At 39.5% G+C, this 25,236-nt stretch overlaps 1 protein-coding gene across 5 annotated transcripts in view; it reads left to right on the forward strand.

Annotated features, from left to right (window-relative positions):
- The window catches only part of TBC1D30 (TBC1 domain family member 30), a 56,300-nt gene that overhangs the window by 27,838 nt on the left and 3,226 nt on the right, over positions 1-25,236 (forward strand). For 2 of the 5 annotated variants that reach the window (XM_027679633.1, XM_027679636.1), the window contains 11 exons: positions 5,429-5,490; positions 5,886-5,951; positions 8,850-8,975; positions 10,053-10,238; positions 12,881-13,049; positions 14,455-14,623; positions 18,535-18,640; positions 22,313-22,425; positions 22,594-22,733; positions 24,370-24,576; positions 24,783-24,839. In XM_027679633.1, the coding sequence (XP_027535434.1) occupies positions 5,429-5,490; positions 5,886-5,951; positions 8,850-8,975; positions 10,053-10,238; positions 12,881-13,049; positions 14,455-14,623; positions 18,535-18,640; positions 22,313-22,425; positions 22,594-22,733; positions 24,370-24,576; positions 24,783-24,839 (1,401 nt within the window). The remainder of the gene's footprint in view (positions 1-5,428; positions 5,491-5,885; positions 5,952-8,849; positions 8,976-10,052; positions 10,239-12,880; positions 13,050-14,454; positions 14,624-18,534; positions 18,641-22,312; positions 22,426-22,593; positions 22,734-24,369; positions 24,577-24,782; positions 24,840-25,236) is intronic. The other 3 variants (XM_027679634.1, XM_027679637.1, XM_027679635.1) reach the window with 2 other exon arrangements.

The raw sequence follows: 25,236 nt of genomic DNA on the forward strand, positions 1-25,236 counted from the left end.
CGGCCCCGGGCCGAGGCAGGTGCGGCGGCCCCGGCGGGGCCCGGCCGGCGTGAGACGCCGCGGTCGCGGCCTGGGGCCGGCGGGGTGCGCGGAGCGCGGACTCCTGGGCCTGCGAGGGGGCCCTGGCTGGAGAGCGGCGGGGCCACCGCGGCGGGTGCGAGGCGGCCCCGGCAGGCGGCCGGGGGGCCCTGCGGGGAGGCAGCGCGCTGCCTCTGCCCGGGGGCTCATCCCGCCCGGCCGGCGGATCCTGGATCCGCTCTCCAGCTCTCTCGTTCCTTTCCCTGCTCCTCCCGCCCGGCGTCGCCGCCTCGCAGCGCTTTTGTGTCGTTTGTCCCTGCTGCCTCCCTCCCTTCTCCTCTCCCCCGGGCTCGGTGCCGCAGCTTTCCACCAGCCTCTCCCCGTGGTCCCCCTCAGCCTCCCCAGATAAACCTACTAACTCCTGACCTGCCGAAGAGCCCTCCTCCCGCCCAGCCTTTGTCTACTGTAGGGTATTGTCTAAATTCGAAACCGTGCCTTTCCCAAGGGAAAGGCATCAGCTCTGCGGCTATTTTTCTGGATCTTGCTTCAGCACTAAAATCTTTTAAGAACCAGGTGGTCAGCCAACGAAGTATGTTTGCTCCAGGGAGGTGGGCTCTCAACAGAAGCATTGATCGGTGATCATTACTGAATGCTAGATTCTAGTTGCCTGCCATCAAAATTTTGGATTTTCTTTTTTATGAAATATTAGAAATTTAAATTCAATTTACAGTGTTAGAGCTGTCACTTGTAGCTAAAATGTTGTTAATCTGTTGCCTAATCATAAGCACTTACAAAGCATGCAAGCCAGAGATCCACTGAAACATAGAGCAATACATGGAAATATGTAAGGATCAGTTTCCATTGTGCTACCTGTGTGTGCATCAAGCACACAAAGCTGACTACTTCCATGTCTGAGATGAATTTTGGAGGCTGTTATTAATTCTGGTGCAGGTTTATGGGGTTGCTGTTTTCCAGATTTCCTGACTTGTAATTCTCACAGTCCCCTGCTGCAACAGTAGTCTGCTAATATCCCAGGTTATCTGGATAATGACATTCTTTTATTTACACTCACACAAAGACGAGGGGATGTGATCAGAGGCATAACCATGAACGCCATAGTCTTAAAAATCCCACTGGTTGGGGTTTCCATATGTAAGTAAAGACAATAACATTCAGGATGCATGCTTGCATAGAGTGATGGAGATGGGGCACCTAACGAGCCCTTAAAAAATATACTGGATGAAGTTTCCTTCAGATTTACTTAGTGTCTGTATTGAGAAGTTTCTGTAGACTGGAGATTTTAGATGTGCTTTGATACATCTCAGTGAGCTCTGGCTCCTGGTAGAAGTGATTTCATGCAGAGTTACTCAGAATGTTACTTTTCTTTCTCTTTTTGCAGATGAAAACGTACATTTAGAGATAAATTGCAAGGCTAAGAATCTTTCTGAAATAACAAGCAACAGTACGGTGGTAGTTTACATGGTCACTTTTCTTTCCCCATATGTGGGCTCCCACTGCACACAAAGTTGCTTTAGGCCTTTTCCCTCATTTATTTTTGATAAAATATTTATAGGCTTTCTGTGGGAGAGGTTTCAACAGCCAAGAACCTATGGTAGTGTACTTTGTAAGTTTAGTTTAAAGCTATGGCTTTATAGATCACATATGTACATCAGAACAGATAATCTTCCTACACTTCTGGTTTAAAATTTCTCAAAAAATCCCAGAGTTTGCCTCATCCTTTTGTTTAATGTTGCTGAGGGAGAACTGGGAATTTGATTCCTTCACCCAGGTACTTTTCTCCCCTCTTGTGGCTCTGTGGTTTTGTGCTACATTTTGGTCATGCAGTGGAAGACAGCTAGGGTTTGGGAATCCTAGGGGAATAATCTTCCCTCTTACAGCCTTTTCTTGCCAGGAGTCACTGTATATTTTACATGGAAAAGCTAATAGGACTGGGTTTTGTGGGGTTTTATCTTTTTCTCATTTTTTTCTTTTATTTTTTACATAACTTTTCTGCAGTGGTTTCTGGTGACCTGCTTGCAAGAGCATTGAACAGGCCTTATTTTGGCATACCCCTACCTTTCAGAAATTTGGTGCCAAATTTACCTTTGTGTGTGCTTGTATTCATGGAGCTAATAATTCAAATGTGTTCCCAGCATATTCCTGCTTACATGAGCTAATATGCTTCTCAGGTATGAAGAATCAGTTGAAAGTGTATGAACTGGTGGTGATGTTTAATATGTCAAATGACGCTATAGCCTGGCTGGGTTGATGTAAAAGGGCTGAGTTGTACTGACAGCACTTAGAGTAGGAACTACTGCTGCATATGTGGTACATTTCTGCCAGACTGTCCACGTAAAGGAGCTGGGAAGAAAAGTTTTCTTAAGGCCCCAAAGGGTCTTTTCTGCAAAAAGCATATGTTTACATGATGGAGAGGAATGTGACCCAGAGATGGAGGATTGTCAGAAAGGGGAAAATCCAGTGAAAATGGGTGCATACCTGAGCTAGGGTTCTGTGGATGTGGGGTACTGAGGGGGAAGGAAGCTATTGGGGAATCTAAGTTAGTTTGTGGAGGGAAGGCAACTGAATGCAGAATTAAAGGGAGTTGCTGGTAAGACGTAGCAGATGATGGAAGATTGTATGTGGAAGAAGCCCTTGGGGAAAGACTGGCGATGATCCAGGCAAAAGTAGACAGGATGAAAACGATAGAACAGTGCAAAAAAAAAATAAAGTAGTATGTGCAGGGGTGGGAGATTTGTTAGGAAAAGGGGAATGATGGAGAAAGGAGGTTTAGGAAACCAAGAGAGGTTGGAATAGGGATAGACTCTCATTTCCTTGAAGCTCTAAAGTCCAAGGACAAATTCCTTGAGAAGAGCACAGAAACTGCATGTAGCAAGATGGTTCTTGTGCCAGAAGTAAGAGACAGTGAGATGCTGCTTGCAGTTTGCTGGTTGCTGTCCTGTAGATGCCCTGGGTGGGCATAGCGTTGCCTTGCTCTCTGTACTGTTCGTGTTCCAGCTTTTTTTACTTGCTTACTTGCTGTATTTTTTTTATTGAACAGGGTTGTAATTTTTTGTTTTTAGGAAATTTAAGTTCTTTTAAAATAGGTGGGAATGAGGAACCATTCCTGTATGGGCTGTGGCTTGCTCCCCATTGCAATTCTCCTCCCCTGTCACAAAATTGTCATATAATTTGATTTTGAGAATATTTCTAACAGGGAACAAATAAGGGAAAATAGATTCCATGGCTTCAGCAAGACGTCACAGTGCATGGCCCGACCGGGATGTTCCTTGCTGTACTGAAGACAGTGTGCTGTGTAGTCTGGTGTTACCATGTGATGTTATTCTCATTTATAGTAATTTTCACACCTTTCTTAATTGTCTGCCATGATTTAATAAACTTTTGTAGATGGAGGTTCAAGAACTCATTTCAGTCTCATTTAATCAAGAGAGACAGCTACCTGGGCCCTGGTGTGAGCTCCCTGCTCATGATGTTCATGTAATTATAGATTTTTTCCTTACTCTGAGGTTTTGTCTTACTGTGCTTGATCTTTTGAAGACCTGGCAGTATCTGCTTGCATCTTTCTTAGGAAGCTCATAAGACAAAGAAAGAAGTTGTTACTGGAATCTTTAAGTCTTAGAAAACTGTGAAGTGATTAATATTTGGCTGCTGAGTTGGAAACAAATACATGGCTATTTTGGAAGGCTATTGGTTCTTTGCTACAAGACAGTGCTAGATAATATCAGCATCTGTTTCCTTAACAAAAGGAGTTCCCTGCCATGGTATCTTTTTTTAATGATTAGCGGCTTTTGCAGTACTTATATTTTTTTTTTGCTGGGGAATGAGACTCACTTTTTCCGATTTCAGCAAACGTGATACAATTTACTTTTAGTGGGTTACTGGCATTGTTGCGTTGCTTTGAATTATTATGAAGAGATTTATCTGTTAGGAGTCCCTGCTGAGTGCCATAGGGTTATGGGAAGGAATACTAATAAAAAGTTACTTCCAGGATTAGCTGTTAATCCTTTAATGTTTTTCAAGACATATCCATTATGGTTATAAGCCTTTATTTTTTTAGATCTAACAAGCATGTCTTTTAGATCTGAAGCAGGGAAATGAGAGCACCAATCCCCAGGTCTCAGTGATGCAATTCTAAAACACTAAAATTCTAAACAATATCAGGATTTGTGTGATTTTTTTTTTCTTCACTCTCACCCAACAAAGAAAAAAAGAGAACCTTAAAGAAGGCAGCTTTGTCTTCAAATATGTGTTTATCAGACAGCAAGGCTTTAAAATTACTTACCATCACTTCAGTATGCAAATGCTGAAAGGCATTTTACATTCCATAATTAGCAAATGCCACTACAGTTTGGATTTCTGTCAGACTTTCAGACTTAGTCCTCTAAAGCACTGAATATTACTGATGAGTTGGTTAGCATGGATTTTATATACTTAAAATCTTTCAGGATGGTAGTTTGGTTTGTCTATATGTGTGTATATATATGTATCTATGGATATTTATATATTAAAAATGTTTGGCTTCATATTCTGCAAAGATAAGAATCTATGCATAATATGTTTTTAAATATGGAGCAATACATTTTATTAAATTATGGAGGGAAAATAAAGGAAGGCTTTATTCTTTGTGCCAGCAGACTGGAGGGAGGGGATGCAGTGTAACGCTGTGTTCAGCACCTGAACTCTGGACAGCGGCATTTGAAGGACCAAAGAATTGTACATTCAGATTGTGGGATAGAAAGCAAATTAAACGTGTTATTATTCTTTGTGTTACGGCATACTCTGGTGCCACGTTGGGATCCACTTGAGATCCTGGTATTTTATGTAATATTTTATGAACTATTAGTAGGCCTGCTTTATAACAATTAAAATTATTTGTTCACATGACAGAATAAAATCTAAGCTTACATGAGAATACTGACAAAATGTGCTTTATGTTGTGAAGAACTGTTAAAAAAATTACGTCCTGAACAATAATTTTAGCATCCCAAACTTACAAATGAGTTTTGAGTGACTTAATGTCAAGAAGTTGACACAGATGAAATGAAACTGTCTCTGTACATGTATTTTTCTGTGGATGCATATGACCGGTTGTAGTGTACTCATATAGTTTGTAGAATAGTGGACTACACAAATTTTAGTGAAATGAGTTGTGTCAAACCACATTATTAAAGAGGATGTTACTGCATTTTAAAAACTTTGTCCAGGTACTTCTTAATATGTGCCTTGAATCCACTGTGAAGACAAAAATTCACAGAAACAGGTTGAAATGTAATTGTTGAAGCAAAATTTTGTTTTCTTGTTTCAACTGTGGGGTTTTTGTGTGTGTTGGGTTTTTTCCCCTTTTGAGCTAAATGAAAGTAATGACCTTGTTTTTTTTTCTTTTTGTTTCTAGGGGTTGATACAAAATTGAAATTCACTCTTGAACCATCTTTAGGTCAAAATGGTTTTCAGCAGGTAATTTGATTCATTTTCCTCTTGAGTTTGTGTGGGACTGTGTTCTCTGCAGTCAAGGTGCTTGCCCTAGTTCAGAAGTGCACCTGTCATCATAATGTCAGCACATTATTTGCAATTGCATCAAAAACTATTCCATTCATATTCAGAAAATGCAATAGGCTTTCATTGTTTACTCGATTATCTCATAAGTCTTTGAGTCCAAGAATGTAATACTTCTGTTACATCATTAAGTAATAAATCTGTATTTTCCCTGTGAGTGGATTAAGCAGTTAAACTCTGAAATGTGTGCAGTAAAATGAAATGAATGTGCATGTCTGCGAGGTTGTAAATGTTGATATACTGTTGCATTAAACTAATGATGACTTTCCTACATTTTTGGATGCTTTTGCTTTTAGTGGCATGATGCGCTCAAAGCAGTGGCCAGACTGCCGACAGGTATCCCAAAGGAGTGGCGGAGAAAGGTAGGTACACCTGCATGCTTTGTGGGCCATATTGCCTGTAGGTTTCTCAGCACAGGTGAATGACATCAGTATTATCTGTTGGGATATTTTTTAACAAATATTTGGACCTTTTAAGTTGTACTGAGCATTTTTCCTAGTTTACATTCTTCAGTGATAACCTTGCAGGACAGCTGGAGAAACTGAGGTGACAGGTAAAGATGGTGTTTTCAATGGTCGGGTTCTTTCTGCTTGCGGCTTAGGTAACTTAATCTGGTGCAGATATTATTGCTTCATTCTGTCAGTCTCAAGGAATTGCTCTGGTGAAGCTGCCCCCACAGCTGAAGATAACTGAGAGGAGAACAAATCTGCAGTGTAGGCTGTCACACTTACGGAGGTGAAGTTGATAGATGCTAATGCCGGCAGAATGCTCATAGAAACATTTGATGGGGAAAATGAAGATTGTGTAAATTAGGGAAGTTCAGAGTCAGGAGTGATATAGAATGGCAGAGTGCACTATTAGTGGGAAATTACACTGAGTTAGTGTTGTAGGAAAGAGTCCACTGGGAATTTGCTAAACTTACTTTATTGCTTTCTTCAACAATGTTTGAAGTTCCCTAGCATAAAAAGAGGCATGTCTATTCAACTTTTCTTTAAAACTGAGTCACACAATCTCAGCTTTAAAAACACTATTTTAATAAATAGAATATTTTTGAAGCTTTATAAAATATATGTAGTTCCATACATCTTTGATGCATCAGCCTAAATTCCTTTTTCAGTTTTCTTTTTGCTGTCTTTGCAACCTGAACTGCGTCTCCTTACAAATCAGGGGAGAAGGAAGCAGAAGAGTTAGTGGCATTGTTTTCCTCACACCACTATGAATTTATTTTTAACTTACAACTAAAGTGAATCATTATATCTGTCTAACAGCCTTTTTTCTTTCCTGAAATATTCTTTTCCCATGCTCTAGAAAGTGTCCAAGAGACTTTACTGTGGTACATGAGTGGCACAGGTCACAGAATCACAGGAGGGCTGAGGTTGGAAGGGACCTTTGGAGGTCATCTGGTCCAAGCCCTCTGCCCAGTCAGGGACACCTAGTTGCTCCCCAATCAGCGGCACCGAGGAAGGAGACTCCACAACCTCTCTGGGAGACCTGTGTCAGTGCTCCGTCGCCCTGACGGTCAAAAAGTATTTCTTGATGTTTGGAGAAAACCTCCTGTGTTTCAGTTTGTGCTCATTATCTCTGGTCCTGTCATTGGGCACCGTTGAGAAGAGCCTGGCTTTGTCCTTCTTGCACCCTCCCTTCAGGTGCTTATACAGGCTGTTAGGATCCCCCCTGAGCCACCTTCGGTCTGAGTGGTCCCAGCTCTCAGCCTTTCCTCTTGGAAGAGATGCTTTGCAACTGGGTGGTCCCCAGCATATACTGCTGTCTGGGATTTTTTTCCCCAGATGCAAGACTTTCCACTTCTCCTCATTGAACTTCATGAGGCTCTTTTCAGACAATTTCTGCATCCTGTTGAGGAGCCCTTGGGCTTAGTGTAATCAGCAGATTTGCTGAGGGTATGGTCTGCCACATCATCCAACTCAGATCTCTGTCTTTCCTTCTTGTTCTGCCTGCCCATCTCTGTGTTTGCTCACATGTGACCACATGATGCTAAGCAAAGAAGTAGCCTTAAGAGAAGGAATGTGGTCTTTTCATTGCCATTCCCTGGTTTCCCAATGATTTTAAGATAGATACCAAAATAAAGGAACGATTTGGTGTTGGCAGCATGCTGATTGCCTCCTTTGCTGTCAGCAGAAGGAGCAAGATGACATCTGCATTATCGCTGTGGCATGTGACATTGGTTTTCTGGGGCTGGCAGAGAGAAAGAATCCAGTCAAACAACACCATAGGATGTCAGCAGAGCCAAAGCTGCTGGGAGGTGGAACAACAGCATTCCTCCTCATGGTGGCTTTGCAAAAGTGTGGGAAGGGACATTTAAATGCAGTAAACATGAGATTCTGGGAGCTGTCTATAAATTCCTTCATCATGCAGCTATCTAAGTGTTTAAATCTGTGAGAAGTGTCTAAATTGCTTTTCTCACTTGAGTGAATTAATGGCTGATATAAAACTTGACCAATTTGCTTTCATGATATCTTTCAGTTACTTGGAGAAAGATCCTTTATTGTTGCTTGCTGTCATTGAATGATGTGTCATGTATCTTTCATGTTTCAGGAATTTTTCAAATCTTTAATAACAGTCCAGCCTTTATCATAGGTATACATGCATAAATCTGTTCTGGTAATTATTAGGCTTTCAAAATAGTCAAATTGTTTGTTTCAGAATTCCCTGTAGCACCAACAGTTTAGGAAGCCCTCTTGTAAGAGTAACTTACTCTGATCCAAGTGATGCCTTTAGATCAATCCCAAATGGTTAATATTAGATACTGTTTCTTCTGCAAAGTTGATCAAAAGAGACTTCTGGTAAAGAGAAGCACTAGCACTTTTAGATTTCTTTTGTGGAGTTTCCCGGAGATGTGTCCATGGTTGAGTTTCAGGAAAACCAGCAGCAGTGTTACCCTTTTGTAAAACTCCTTGTAGGTTATGAGGATAGTAAGGCTGAACTGAAAAAGAGGGTCCTTGCCTTGTGCTTCCATCATGGAGGGACCTTGTGGTTTCAGTGTCTGACAGTGGACTTACATCTTTGTAAGCAGTTCACAGATCTGGACCCTTAATGCTCACCTTTTCCTTCCTTTCTGATTTAGGGATCAAGGTATTGTTTTAATGGTGCAAAAATTGTTGTAGATATAGTCCTCTTCTGCATATTTCAAGGAGATGACATATGGGTGAAGCTGATGAAGTTAATCTAACAATATATATCAAAACTTTATATTTTAATCCAAGAAATAATTAATTTTGTTGACTTTCCTTGTGTATTTCTAGGTTTGGCTGACCCTAGCTGATCAGTACTTACACAGTATAGCAATTGACTGGGACAAAACCATGCGTTTCACATTCAATGAAAGAAGTAATCCTGATGATGACTCTATGGGCATCCAGATAGTAAAGGTAGCCAGTAATTTGTTGGTGGTGGGTTTTTTTAATGAAAAGATGAAATTTGAATTTGGTTTTATTTTCTTCTCTGCAACTACTTTGGCAAAAATTACATCTTAATTCCCTTTGGTCCACCAAAAATTTTTTTTTTTGGCTGCTTTGGGCCTTCTGCACTAGTCTCGTTAGTGTCAGCTGAGAAAAAAATGGCTATTACTGATCTTTTTTCCTCAATTTTTACTTTTTTTTATTTTGAAAGAGGTACTGGAGTTTAATGGAGACAAAGAAACATAAATGGGTTTTTTCTTTCTCTCTAAATAAACACAAAAATTTGAGATTTAAAAGTATGTTTCATATTATAGCAATTGAGTGTCTTTCAGTTATTTTACAGGATTGAAACATGCTTGTCCATATATATTTCTCAGCTAATGAATGTTTAATATTTAAAGCAGACAGCAGTTTTAGGGAAGAGCTTAAGAGACTTTTATTGCTGCAGTGATTTAAATATTAGTCTGTTTACCTATTTAGGGAGTATTACTCTGTTTAGGAGAGATTGTGTTCTACAGTCGCCCTAATTAGAGTACATGGAGCAAGATACTTTTTGTTCCTGATTATTACAGTTGTCGTCTGTACTTGGTAGTTTAAGCTTATAGATAATACTTACTAAATATTAAACATTCTAGTAGGTGTTTTGCCTTTCACTTATAAATCGCTTAAATCTCAAGAACACGATTTCTGATTTTTGTTTTGAAAACTTAGTTCCCCAGTACTTCTTTTATACTTTGATGAAAACAACTGCTCTTTTTTGTTCAATTAAGCAGCTGTTATGTCTTGCCTCTTTGAAACCCAGAGATCTGTTAATATCTTCTGTGACAACTTTGCATGAACATCTTTTAGGTAACTTGTTTACTTCAGAGCTTGCTGAAACTATTTCTCTTGGCTAAAGGTTTACAGATTAAAAAAGAAACATTGTCATCAACTTTGGGAGTAGGTATTGGGAGGGCAGAGGTGGAAGGAAAACTGGAATAGGCTGGAGAACTAAAGGAATACACATCTTGTCTGTTCTTGTTTGTTTTGTTTGTTTTTTCTTTAAAGGACCTTCACCGAACTGGTTGCAGTTCTTACTGTGGCCAGGAGGCAGAGCAAGATCGAGTGGTATTGAAGCGTGTTTTGCTGGCTTATGCCAGGTGGAACAAATCTGTTGGCTATTGTCAAGGATTTAACATACTAGCTGCACTTATTCTGGAAGTAATGGAGGGCAATGAAGGGGATGCCCTGAAAGTGAGTAAAATATTTTTTTTTCAGTGTCGAAGATTGCTTTTAATTAGTTAACTTCAGAATAAGCCAGTGGATGAATTTTGTAGACAGCCTAAAAGAGCAGCACTCAAAGGAGTTAACTAGTTTATATCTGCAGATTTTTTTTATCCTATCTGAAATGAACAGTTGGAATGTTATCACTGTTAATTTTTTTTCCAACAGAAACAAATGAGGGTTTGACTGTAATAAAATAATAAAAATTAATAAAATAACAATTAATAAAAATAAATGGCAACACTGCTACTCGCTTCAGAATATTTTATTCCATACTCCCAAGTCTGCTTACAGACATCATAGGTAGCTGAAACTTTAAAATTCCAATATCAACCTCTTGTGTGGCATGTGAGGCAGTTAATAAATCTGCTATATTTTAAAGCAAATCCTAGGAGAACATTAAATATTTAAAAGACAAATAAATCACCTGGAAACTGATTTCTGGGCTATCTTAGTCATACAGTGGTTTATTTTCTTAGACCATTTTTATTCTAATTAAAAGAAAGCTTTATGAGATTTATAGTATGTCAGAAAATGGAAATTACATTTATTTTAAACTAGGAAGTGGTTTAAGGTTTGCCAAGGTTGTGTGCAAATTTCCTAAGTAAACTCCTGTGTGAGTTGGGGTCAGATTAGTAAAAGATAACTATGAGTCTTGAGATACTGAGCTGTTTGCCTTAGGCAATGATTTAAATATTATAAGTATTTAAATTCACTCAGAGCTCCTAAAATTTAAAGCTTATGGTAGTAGAGTTCAGATAGCTGTTTTTTCCTACATTCTAGAGAGCTGCCTGTAATAGGAAGAAAATACCATGGTATACCTACTTTGTATCAAAAACACATTATGGTAATATAGGAAATACGATCACCTGAGGTTTATGAAGTCCCAATTCATTATAAGAACTGTGTGCATCCTTATGTTATTGTATCATCTTTTATTTTGAGTGGTATCAAGCTCCTTGTGGGAATGAGACAATGGAATGGTGCCAGACTGCCCCAGGGATATAAGGCACTGAAGGCTGTTTGCACCAAAACAAATCTTACCTGATAAAACAAGAATGAAAAATAGTCATTTCTTCTCCAAACTTAGTGTGTGGGCTTTGCAGGATTGGAATTTTCCCAGAAGAGAGAGGGAAGAAGGGGGAAGGAACTGGGGGTGGGGGGGGGAAGTATAAAATAATTAGGTGTTAGTATGTGACTTTTGTTGTAGCCACTGCCACCTAAACCAAGCGATGAGCGACTTCAGAACAGCTACAGATGCTGTTGCCTATAAAGGTGCCCTCAGGACTGGAGCTATGGAGTAACTATGTTTGAATTATTGTAGAGTCTAGGAGTTAAAGGAGTAAGGGCATTTTCAGGGCTCGCCAGTCAGGTCCCATTTCTGGAAAGGACATTACAAACAAAAGCTCTGTGAGAAGCGTCTTCCAGAGGCTGGGAAATAGCAGGTACTACTGACACCATGAGGCTTTAACAGCATAGGACCCAAGGTGGTAGCTTCAGTGAATGCCCAGCCAGTGATGCTTGAGCCTTCACTAGTTAAGGTAAGCATGTTTAAGTTAAATCCCTGGAAGTGCCTTAAAGTTAGCCTACGGAAATTAAGGTAAGCAAGAAAATCACAACTTGCATGTGTAGAAGCTATCAAAGTTTGCATATGAGTCTCATAGATACTGAAACTTAAAAAATATTTTTTCTTGCACGTTATTGTGGGGAAATATTACAGAGTCAAATAATAAAAATAAGTATGTAGAGATGTGTAATGAAGAAAATATCTATTGCAAACTGGGAAATACAAGAATCTGCTTTTTAAAAAAGCATTCTCAAAGCATTCGCATGTTGATGAAACAGAATGGATGTAAGTGTTGAAAAAAGATTTCTGTTCTTTTCTATGCTTTCATATATCTGAGATCTGTTAAGTAATATGATTCAGTGGGAAGGGGGCAAAAGCCTTTGTAAAGTGGTTTCTTTATGACTTATGTAATAAGTAGTTAATGAAAGCAGAAATAGCATAGTTGTAAGTTAATGTTGCTTTATTGAATTATTCTTCCATTGGTGGAAATATATCTGAACAAAATAAAGCATATTTTTACAAGCTCATGGTAACACATCACAGTAAAATATATGAAGAATCTCTTTTTAAAGAACAGTATCTTGCATTCTGGGGAGGGAAAAGAGGTGATTTGGACAAACAGTCTTCTAGCTGTGGCAGTTAACCAGAGAAGGGACCTTGAAACTGTCCAACAACGTGGAGAAGCTCATAAACACATCCAACATCAAAAGTGCTAAAAGTTGCCTTTGATTTGATTAATGCTGCCAATTTGGGCATAGCTTAGTGTGACACTGATTTCAGTCATTCATGGTTCATAAATTCTGGGCAGCTTTAAGAGGCCTTTGCATTTTGATTGCTTGTGGATACTTAAGAGTACTTGTAGATGCTTAAAATTATAATGTTTTCTCCCTATATAAATGGAGGTGCCTGAGGCATGTGTTGTCACTGGCTCTGAGCTATTCTTTAGTGAAGAGAACTTGCAAATTCTCTGGTTTTATTTTTATGTTATTCCTAGAAAATAACTGGCTCTGTAAGTCTTATGTGATGATCTTTCATTTTCCCACAGATCATGATTTACCTGATTGATAAGGTGCTTCCTGATAGCTACTTTGTCAATAATCTCCGTGCTCTCTCTGTGGATATGGCTGTTTTCCGAGATCTTTTACAAATGAAGCTTCCTGAACTGTCCCAGCACTTGGACACCCTGCAAAGAGCTGCTAACAGAGAAAGTGGAGGTATGTTCAACAGAAAATGCTAGTAACTGTCTTGCTATTGTTTCATCTGAGCACTAGTTTAAAAGTACACTTTGTTTACATGAGCTTATTGCTTAGAATATATTTTAAAAGGTGAAACATGATGGTTTCAATTATTGATAACCTTAACATAAATAGGTGGTGCTTTCAGGAAAAAAAAAGGGGAAATAATTTGGTCCCACCACTAGATGCAAACAGAATTGTGTTGATAAGACTATATAATGCATGGAGTAACAATGCTAACACATAGTTTAGTGCAAGGGCTATGTTGAAAAGGTAATTTCTTGCCTTAGCTCAAAATACCTGTCCTGCTGTTGCTCCTTGTAGCTGCTGGCTTATATAGCTATTCTGGGAAGATTTACAGTGGGAGAGCCAGTGGGGGTAGGTTAGTATTTCTTCACATAGATGCTTAGCAATACACAGGTGCAAAACTGAGAAGTACGTCTTGGGTTGCTACCTGGAAACTGGCTTTTCACTGTGATTTTTTTTTTCCTAGTGTAGCATTCCCTTCAGACTTTTGTTTTTTTTATTTGGGAATGTTTTGGGAAGTGTATTTTGGTTTCTTTGTTAATTGGTTGGGTTTCTTTTTCAGTCAGGAAGCTAAGTGCACCCAGAGTTACATCTTAGAAAAGATCTGCTACTATGTTCCATGTGGCTCTGTCCAAACTATTAAAAACAAAGAAAGGGTATCAAGGAAGTATTTGCTGTTTGAAAGTGTTTTCACATGTCAGCCTCTCTGGTCATGGCCTTCAGCGCATCAGTTAATACTGGGATGCACAAAGGGTACTCTGAGCGTAACAAGAAAGTAAAACTTCAGAGTTTCAGGCTGAAATACTGCATCTCGTTTGAAACTTAACAAGTGCACGAGGATATTAAAATTGTACATAAGACTTTACATAGACAGTCATCTTCACCTTCATGTAGATAAAGACTTATGCTGTCAGTTGCTGAAGAAATGCAGTGTTCTGGGGGGGAGTTCGTGGGGTTTGGGGTTTTTGTTGTTGTTGTTTTGGGTTTCTTGTTTGTTTGGGTTTATGTGCTTAGTTTTCTTTTTAATAAATGTTTTTATTTCATATGGCTTTGGGGAAAGACAAGCAATCTTTCTAATACAAGGGAAAAAAAGTGTGGTAGCTTAATCCAGGGTTTACAGTCCAAACCCAGTGTTTCTGCTTAGTTTTTGCAGCAGCAGAATGAAAGGTGACTGTGTCATTTTTCCATTGCTTTTCTCAGCTTATCTTTGGACAGTTGCAGGCTAAGTAAGTTTTGAGTAATGACAGAGGTACTAGAATGTCTGACGGATTTGAGTGTGCGGTTTATACTTCTTGTAAAATAATAGTAAATTGTAGTATTTCAAGTTTTTTGTTGGTTTTTTTTTTTTTAACTTCAGGAGGCTACGAACCCCCACTTACAAATGTTTTCACAATGCAGTGGTTTCTGACGCTCTTTGCCACTTGTCTGCCTAACCATACAGTTCTGAAGATCTGGGATTCAGTATTCTTTGAAGGCTCTGAAATTATACTGAGAGTAGCTTTGGCTATCTGGGCAAAGCTTGGAGAGTAAGTGGTCATTTTTATGTGATTTTTCTTTTCGGTATGAGCCGTGTGTAACTTTTATTTTCCCAAAGAGCATGTTCTCAATTCTAAACAAGATGGAATCTTTCAGGAGAATGATTTTGTTTTGAAAAAGCTGCACAAAGGACCTCAATGGTTTCCCAAAAACACATGATTCTGACATCATGTCAGAATGGGCATGATAACCAACCTTCGCTGCAGGAAATGTCTCCAGTTGTTTGAGTTGTCTGTGTATAACGTCTTCATGCTGTGCTAAAAGGTTAGTTGGACTTTCCAGAACATAAACTTCTGAAGGAACTGGTAAATACTCTCTGGAAAAACACACACAAAGACTTGAGGGTGACTAGCTAACTTTGTTGGGTACCTGAAGTTGGGGATGTTAATTCTCTTGTTTTCACTTAAGGAGACATAGGGATTTGAACCCATTTGCTATGCCCAATAAAAGAGTTCACTGTTACTAAGAGAATGAGTTAGTGGGACACAGGTCTTTTCTGTTAAGGACTGAAAACAACTTTTCCTGAAATTCCCTGCTTTTAGGCACATTTGAGCCAAGTTTCTGTCATAGTCCTTTAAGGTCTTGGAAACTCACCACATGGCCAAAACACAAGAGATGGTTAGTTCTTCTAAACTTTTCTGTTGTCACACCAAATATTTGCATTCCGGAGAGTTTACAGTGCTCCCAGAGAAGTGAGTTTTGTCACTGGCTTCAGTGGGAGGTGTGAGCTCTGACAGGTCAAGCAGATGTTAGTTCAGCTGGAAACATTTTTCAGCTGACATCAGCAGCTGCATCACATTTTCTCTGTGATGCCTTTTAACACTCACCTTCCTTTTTTCCCTGAGATCGAAACACTGGGATTTATGATCAGCTCTGTTCTTCAAGGTTTTGCTTCATTTTTCCTACTGAATAAATTAGCACTGCAAGCCAGTAGCGTTGTAAGAGGCTTTGTTTACTACATTTAATTTTTAATCTGAAGAATAATAATTGTAATAATAATTTCCTGAGAACATTTTTAATCAGTTCATAAATGAAACTTGCACAAATCATTTGCTTTAGGATTAAGCTATATGTAGTCACATAGGGCTTTGGACAAAAGGTCCTATTGCAGTGGGTCTCTGTGCACTTAAAAGCTGTAACTGTAAGTGTTACAACTTGTGATAAAAAAGGAAGTTACTGCTTTGAAGATTTTGCTGTAAAGCTTGAAGAAAAATTTAACATGTTTTAAAAAATGGAAATAAAAAGAATCAAGAAATCTATAAGAATATGTCCAAAAGAATAAGCTGATCAGACTGCACGTTTTGTAACTTTTGTTTGTGGTGAATGGGAGAAGGTCTGGTGAGTAATTGGGCATTATGTGTTTGCTCGGAGAAGACTGTGATTTTTTTGTTTCTCTTTGTCCACCATTGGAAATAGAACAGGGGAGATTTAAAGAAGTGGAGCCTGAAATAATGATTGTTATCTCATGATCTTCATAGTTTTCAAGACTATGGTTCTAGAAATGAAAATGTGGTGAGAAGTGCGTTTTAAAAATGTTGGTGGCTCAGCTGTACTTCTGTTTTGAGGTAGGCTGAAAGAACAGGGAAGTTAAAAATAGATGCAGTGGAATAGGTGCAGTATGTGGAGATCATGAGAGAGAGAAGGTATTGGGGAAGGTAAGCAGTAAGTTTGTGATAATTGGCTACATACCATATTAATTTTTTTTTTTTTAGCTATGTAATCATTATTTTAACTAAAATATGTTAAGATTTCAGTAGGAGTTTCACAGTTCAATGGTTGTTCTGTACAGAGGCTGAGGATCAAGGAAGCGTCCTCTTCTAAAGCTCAAGAAAAATGGCAGTGTATTTTTGTCATCATTCCAGCAGCTGTATTTTAGAGGAGTGGCTACAGTATGTAGCCATCAATGCAATTCTTTGGGGTAGAAGTAAAACAAATTATTCACTTGACAGGAGAGATTTTTAGCAGCTGACCCTTAACATATGTAGAACACCAACTCATGAAAACATATTACTCATATTTCTCTTCCTCTAGCAGACACTGTGGGTGATTCTGTGTTTTTAGAGATTTAAAGAAAACTTTGGGGGAAAAACCACAACCAATTGATTCCTCCCTCCATCAAAAAAACCCCAAGACAAATAAAAACACACTAGAAAGCAGACAAACAAAAAGGCAAAACAAAAAACTTGGCATCTTTAATTTAGAAATAGGATTTGCAAATATGATGAGAGAATTTTCCTTCATTCTGCATTATGCTAGTTTAGTTCTTTTTGAACACAGAGACATGTATATATACACCTATACTTAATTTATTCCACAGGAATGGTTTCTGGCCAGAGAATATGTTCCTGTCTGACAAAAAGACAGTTCAACCAGTGAATTCAGCCATCTGGTGCATGGTGAAGAATGGGTGATGAGGCAGTCAAGAAATCCTCATGCTCCCTTTTTGAGCTGATGAGAGGATGCCCTTCTGCTAATAGGAGGCAGGATTTACTGATTCTTGTGTTGTAGAAGTGAAAGGGGCAGAAGAATAGTCTCTCTGGACATACATAAATCCCTTATCATGAGCAATCAGGACCGTAAGCTGTGCTCAGTTGTGGCAGTTTGAGCCACATTAGAAATCCAAAAAAATCCAGTTTTCAGGCTTCTCCACCCCCTCCCACAATTTATGCCAACACCAAAGAGAAACTTTCAGGCCAGAGGCTTCTATAGGGGAAGGGGGAAGTATATACATTTATTTACACAAATAAATACTATACAAGCTAAAGACAACTATATATATATTACATTTCTATCAACCAGTCCTTTCAAGCCCCTCCTTTAAGTTTAGTCCAGGAAAGAGCCTTTTCAAGGCTGGAAAGTAACCAGTCCCTCTGTGGGAGTGTTCTGGGCCTGAACGCTCCCCCCTCACCAAGTTCCAGTTGTTTTGTTGTAGTCTCTCCTCCTCATAAAGTCCGAGAAGACAGCTTTGAGTCCTTGCTCTCCTGCCGCTCTGTGATCTCTCTCTCTCATACCTCAATTTGTAGGCTGCTGCAGTGTAGTTCTGCTTATCAAGCGTCCACGTCCTGGCATGTAGATTTCTCCTTGGGTTTTCGGTTGTCCTGCGTGGCAGAGACATCCTCCGGGCCCCTTTCTCTCTGGGCGGGGTCCGTCTCCAATTTCACTTGGGACTCTTCTCCCGAGCGCCGGGCCTACCTCCACAGCCCGTCCACTTGGCTCAGCTTCAATGCTGAGCCTCTCCTCCACTTTCCAGCGGAGGGAAAGGAAAGCCCCCCTCCACAGCTTAGCTGTAGAAAAGGAGGGGGGAGAAGGCTTGGCTGCAAAAGCCTGCCTCTCTCCTCTTACCTCAGGTCAGATGCTGTGAGTCTCTTCCCTCACTGCACACACTCAAAAATGCTGCCTCTAACTCTGCTCTGGGCTAGGCAGAGCTGGGGGGGCCGCAGGGCTCCTCTCTCCCCCCGGAGTGGGGGGGGAAGAAGGAGCCCAGCCACCCCCCCCGGCCTTCCACACCTACACGCAGCAGACACCAACAGCCCAAGTGCCAACACAGAACTTGCCAACCACTTATGTGAATATATGATTTTTGAGCAGAAGCGAACAGCATGAGTGGTGATTGGCTCTTCAGGGAACACTGCCCTGGCACCCAATCACCTCTGAGCCCCCCTCTCTCTCGAGGGGGGGCCAATCTCAAACCATGACATCAGTACACCCTTTTACTGCACCAGCTTTTCCAATGTCATGTGCACAGTTTTACTATTTGGAAGTCTAAGCAGGATTGCAAATAAACTTAAAAGTTAGGCTGACTAATGGAAACGTGTATTTTATGATGATAAAAAAAGCAGGTTTGGTTTACATATCATCATATGTAAAACTGAAATAAAAACCAACATGTATTCTGATGTAGGCAAATAGAGTGTTGTGAAACTGCAGATGAGTTTTACAGTACCATGGGCAAGCTGACCCAGGAGATGCTTGAAGACAATCTGATTGACAGCAATGAACTTATGCAGGTGAGTAATTGTGATATAATTATAGTTTGTGGGTTGTGTGTCATCCTTCAGATGTTGACTCCTAACAAATTACATTTTTGTTCAGATACTGCAGAAACCTAAACTCTCCTGAGAATAAAAGTTTCAGATAACTGGGTTGAGCTGGCACATTAATGAAACAAATAGATGACCTGCAGTTTAAGCTCTTATTTTATGCATTAAATATAGAGAACCCATTAAATCACTATGCTCTAACTCATCAAAAGGAAAGTTTAATGGGTGCAAGTACAGAGCAAATAATAAACCTGCAATTTTGTACCTGCCTTGAGGAAGGAAAAAAGTTGGCCTATGAAGTTGCATGAGTTTAATAACAGTAGTTAGCAGGTGACTTCTGTTACCCATTACTTGAAGCAAAACTTACTGTCTGGGATAATACACTTCCCTAGTCTGGTAAAGTACTGCCCCAAAGTGTAAAGGATTATTTTCAGATTTATTATTTTGGTTATTGTTCTTTTGTCTGATGAGAAAGCTCTAGGAATGGGAGAGGTGAGCGCTGTGGATTTGTTTTGCTTCAAAAATGGAAATGCAGCTGGTCAGAGTTACTCACATGCTTTTTAAAAGGAGTGTTCAGGTTCCTCTCAAGACGGTTCAGATACTGAGGATGTGTGAGGAGAGCAGTACAAGCTGAAGCCTTCTGATATTCATTGTGTTTCAGTTCCTGGTCTCCAGTGTGGCACTGGATGTGATATTTGTGATATCAAGATGTGATATTTGTGACAAAGAATATTCTTGGGAAAAGTGGACTTTAATGACTCAGTGTGGATTTTTTTCTTTGCTGTTGTGTGTAGTAGAAAATAGAGCATAGCAAACTTACTAGTTGTTGGGACGGAAGGATCGTTTTTGTTTTTTAACTGTTGCAATTACAAGTATACTAAATTAGCAGTCTTTTTGTGCTTCAGCAAAAAATGACTACTTGGTGCAAAGTATGTGTGTATTCATAGCATATGTGTGTATTTTGTGACGCTGACAGGAACGCTAAGGTAGGAAGGCATTGCCATTGATATGGAGGGTGTGGCAGGTTGAAGTTTTGTCCATAGAGAAGAAATGTGCCTGGTTTATGTGTGTCCTCTTAGTTGAGGAGACCACAATATAGTTTGATAGCATTCTTCAAGTCAAAGGCAGACACTGGCAGTGTAGCCATCTCTGAGGTCTTCACTCTAGGCCCTCTTTACCATAAGTGGAGAGAAATAGGCACTATGAGAGTTTACCATCAGGGTAGATGAATGCTACCGCATATTTGTCTGGTTAGAGAAGAAAATTAAGAAATATGAACGATTGCATTAATGAAAAGACCCAGGCTGCTTGAACACACTGCTTTTTAAATTTCTTTAAACTTTTTCAGAGGAATCAGACAGAGATGAATGTTTGGACTGCTTTATTTTCAATTTTTTTTCGTCTCCCCTAATAAAAATCAGAATGATGAATTTACATCTAATACTTTTTACGAGGTGGCTCAAGTATTAGTAGCCTACTGCAGGAAAGGGCTAATATCCCACTCTGGCTTTCACTGCGTGTTTCAGGAAAGCTTGCTGGTGGCAATCATCTCGGTTTTCTTTAGACTTGCATAATACTTACATTTGCATCTGAACTACTTGTCCAGGCTCACTTAAGCCAGTGAAGACTAACAGGCACTTCTCAACCACTGGGAAACAAATTGTGCTTTAAAAGGCTTGTTTCCTTTGGGAGTTAGAGGAGGGAGGGATAACTGATCCTTCAAGGGAAGTGTTGACAGAGCAGATGTCTAAAGCAGGTCAGAGGACTCTCGTCCTCATTCTCTCCACCAGCATATATATTTGCTGTAAGTTTATCCCTCCTATGCAGGCAGTACATGTACCTTGGATTGAGGGCTTAAAGCTTGTGCAGATTTGGCCGTTGTGTTGCAAGGGTTATTAAAATGTTTTACTGAGTAGAGTGTGGAGGGATTGGAGGAGGAAGCAAGCCTACAGCTTCTTCTTTTTTCAGATTGAACAGTTTGGGTAAATAAAAGGTGAGTGCTATACATCAGATTCTAGACAGGATATTTATTCAAGAGTAGAAGTTAAATACAGTATTCAGTAATGTAATTTTATTGGCCTGTTGATAATGGAGACAGAAGGCTGTGCACCAGTGTCTGCAGATATTCTAAACAGCCTGTGCTGGACTGAATCCATGCTTTCATCATGCCTTCTCAAAAAGCAAGCATTTTTATAAGCAGCTAAGCTAACTCAGTTTGTACACCCAGAAACATTGAAGTGTAGAGGAGATGAGAAGCCAACAGGAGAAAGAGAAGAATCCCTGTGTGTTTACTGGGATGGAGGGAAACAGGAATTAATCCCTCTATGGTACTCTAGCATTTTAGATTATCTCCCTAGACAGTTACCCTGATTTGATGGTATTTACTGTTAACTTTCTACTTGAATAGCACTTTTTGTGTTATCTTTTGGGCTTATTTTTGCATTTGCTTTTCGTTTTGTTTTTTTTTTTCATGAAAGTGAAAAGAGAGAAGAGCCTTAAACCAGTGTTGGTCAGCTCTTGAGATGAGTGTTTGAGCTGTCTGCAAAACAGCTTAATCTCTTTTGGAAGCCGCAGCCTACTGTATGGTGTGCTGCTGAGGATGTAGATGCCTTTGAATTTTTAGAGTAAGGCAAAGAATTGTAAAATGATTCAAGGTGAAAATAGAGGTTTTTTTCCTTGTCTCTTTTCTTATTCCCAGAATCTGTCCCCTATCACCATAAATAAGATACTAAGCTTGGCTGCATCATGCTTTGTGTATGTAGGCCAATTCCCTCTGACACAGTTTTCACCAGAATTAACCAAATGGCTTCCAAGGCTGTGTACAAACTAGAAACAGAATACTTTGACACTGAAGTGTTGCTGGGAGGATATCACAGGTGTTGATTGACAATATTTTTTTAATTTCCAGTGGAACTTGCATCAGCATAAAATTTGTTTTGTGGATCTCTTAGTCAGGTGGCAAGCAAGGCCTACAGTTATAATCTGATAACAAATAATTAAGCTAAAAATGTGTATGCTAAATGAAAGAAATTGTAGAGGATCTAGAAAAGACACTGATTGGAGACAAGCAAAAGCTAAAACATAATCTAAATCAGTAGGTACGAGGAGTAAGTGGAGGACTCGGAGGCAACGGTTTCACTTAGAGGGTAACTATCCTCTGAAAAGGTTACCTGAAAAGGCATAAAGAGTAGAAATAAATTCCAGACAAAATTCCTTGTCTATGAAGGGGGAGAGTTGAGACTTATGGGAAAAAAAAAACCAAACAGGAAAGTATGGTGGAGATCAAACGAACAGGCAGAAATGTTGGGCCAGAGGTAGGTCTATCTCCAGATCATAAAATGCCTTTGTCTGTTAGACTGACAGGCTATCACTGTTCAGGCCCTAGAGAATATTTTTCTTTCACAGTAGTTTAATGGAGTGGCAAAACTTCAGTTCATGCTCTGGGTTTTTTCTAGTGGGTGAGTCCTACAGGAAGTACTGACTGAATCATAAAACTTGACCGTTTTCTTAAGCACGTGAATGTGCAAGAATGTGCATCGTTTAATCCTGCAAGACTCTGAAAGTCTTTTCGTGGAGAAATCTTTTGTGGGACTGTTCGTTAAATCAACAATTTTAAAAGCTGCTTTTTCCCCCCTCCAGACTGTTTATACGATGGCTCAGTTTCCCTTCCCACAACTGGCAGAATTAAGGGAGAAGTACACGTACAACATTACTCCTTTTCCTGCAGCAGTAAAATCAACTTCATTTTCAGGGTAAGTTTGAAATGCACTGCTTATGTCATATATGGTTATTGTTTATGTAGAATTGAAAAGGCAGGTGGCACCCTCCTTTGTATGCTCTTGAAGAAGATAAAGATGTTTGGCAAGGTTCATATTTAAGAATATCTCTTTCTTAACTTCTCTTATGTTCTCTTTTGACAGAAGGTTAGGCAGAACCAGAGACAGTGATGAAGAGAATGACTTAGATGATGAAGACTCAATTGCAAATGCAATTGGCTGTCTTGGACCATTAAGTGGGTTTTTGGCACCAGAGCTGCAAAAATACCAAAAACAGATGAAAGGTAAAAGCGATTTTGTTAATTTTGGAAAATGTGGTTAAAGCTGTTTGTACCTTCTTCTGTGAAAGCTGCTATGGAAAATGTGTTTTATATGCACATAGAGGTTACAGCAGGTACCAAATGACATGCTCTGCAGTCATTGAAGATGTCCTCAAAGTCGAGTTGGAAGGCTGTAGGTATACAGTAAATGACAGTAATGGTTAACAAAACAACCCCATAATGTTGCCCACCCACAGAAAACCAAAGCACACGCACGGAAAATAGTCCACCCTAAATCCATGCATATTTCCAAGACAGAAGTCAAGTAGTCAGCATTTTCTGAAGAGTGTACATATAATAAATGATCTTGACCTTTTTTCATATATGCATGGCTAATACTGGAACCTCAGTATTAGTATTAGTATTAGTATTCACAGTGAGTGAATTCTGCAGGTCATTTCATCGCCCTTTTGTCCAACTTTCAGATTGTTTTGGTTTTTGGATATATTCACATTTTAAAAAAAAATAAGGTATGGTTTAGGGTGTTCTGACAAAATGCCACTACTTTTCCAATCCCTCCACATTGAAATAAAGTTTCTTGACAGAATTGTATGTATACCTGTGCAAGCTCTACAAGGAGAACAAAGTTCTGATCCATACAAGAAAAGCAAAGATGAATTGTTATCTTGTAGCAACCTTTCTGAAATGGTACTGGATTACCAGTGATTTCACAATATCCTGGGGGAGGCCATTGTTACTTATCCTCAACTCACCTCCACCTTACCACCAAAAAAACCCCAGACTGATGTAGCAGTTGCTGTTTTCTGATAACACTTCATTGTTCTTGTGTCTTCGTTTTGCTGAGACCTGTGAGCTGCAATTTTCCTCTTGATTACTGTGGTGTTTTGTTTTTCCCTTCCTGAGGGACTGTAAGACTCTACCTGCTGTTTCAAGCTAACACTTAGTCAGAACATCAAACTGCTGTTGCAAACTAAGCCAAAGACAAATAAACATCTCTTGAAAAGAATTATCCCCCTGACCCTGGAGTGCCAGATTGGTGGTGCATCAGAAACAGCTGTGAAAATAAATTGCCCTGCTGCTGCTGCTCTGCAGCTGTTGATTAGAGACGCTCTGAAGTTGTCTGACCCTCAGCTGCTCTGCACCTATCCCTTTTGTCACTACTAGCGGCTTTCACCCTGTGGTGGTGTAACTGTTTCTTGATGCTTCTTGGTGGTATCACTAGGTCAGTTGTTTAAGCTCATGCCTGCTTGACTGTAAGGTATTTTATAACTTGCATTGTTGGCCTCTTTTTTGACCAGCTGAGTGTCTTTAATAATCAGTTACTGAGTTACTTCAGTGATGGTTTGATGTACTTTTGGATATTTGAAGAACTGTGCTTATAACTTGGCATTGCCATGTTAATCAACTTTTGTACTCTTTAACCTCCCCTCAAACCCTTGCTATTCTTCACCAGTAGTAATACTACTTATTGCAAATAGCACAGCTTAGTTAAATATACATATTATAATAAATTTTTAATTTAAGAATACAGTAAATAAGATGACAGGAATCAGATACAGAATTCCCCTGTAAATAATCTGTGGAACTCTTGAGTATGCCAATTTATTCCTCACCTCCACTTTATTCCCACCTTGTGCAGATCAGAATGAAGAACAAAGTCTCGGTTCCAGTAACATTGCAGAGTTAAGTCCAGGAGCAATAGACTCTTGCCGAAGCGACTATCATGCTGCTTTTAACAGCATGATGATGGAGCGTATGACCACTGATATTAATGCACTGAAAAAGCAATATTCCAGGATAAAGAAGAAGCAGCAACAACAGGTTCACCATGTATATATCAGAGCAGGTAACATAATCGAAATATGCCTCATTTACTGATTTATTGCAAGCTACCTTCATCAGTGGAGACAAGGCAAATGATAGTTTTTTACATTTAACCAAATAGACAAAACAAGAAAGACTGACGGAATATCTAGCACATTAGTAGTACAGTGGGTATGACTTTATACAGACAGAAAATGAGAAGGTGATGTTTTTTCTTCTTTTTGTCAGGATCTGAAGATGATGACCCTGGGATTTTTTTAGGTCCCAGGGACCAACTGAACAATGGTATTTAAAAGTGTCTTTACTATCTGGGTGCATTGTGTTGATCTCTCTGATTAAAAACTTTAAATCTTGGGCACTCTTGGAATTGACATACTGAAGCACTGAAAAAAAGTAAATGGAGAGATGAGGATGCTTCAGACCATGTGATCTGTATTATCTGAACTCTGAATTTATCCGGACCTGGCAAATTATGCAGCTCAAGGAACAGGCTTAGATGTTCCATTGTGGCTGGCGGTTTACCTAGCTATAATGATACTGTTCTGAGGGCTGAGCTGGATGTCAACCTGGATTTAGCAATCCAGGTTGCGGAGTCTATTTCCCTTATTGGCAGACTCAACAGCGCAGAGGTTGGCATGAACAGCGCAGCTGATGGTTTTAGTGGACCTGCAAGCTGAACACA

This window comes from Neopelma chrysocephalum, unplaced genomic scaffold, assembly GCF_003984885.1.
Source record: "Neopelma chrysocephalum unplaced genomic scaffold, ASM398488v2 Primary Assembly neopelma1_59, whole genome shotgun sequence".
Taxonomy (NCBI): domain Eukaryota; kingdom Metazoa; phylum Chordata; class Aves; order Passeriformes; family Pipridae; genus Neopelma; species Neopelma chrysocephalum.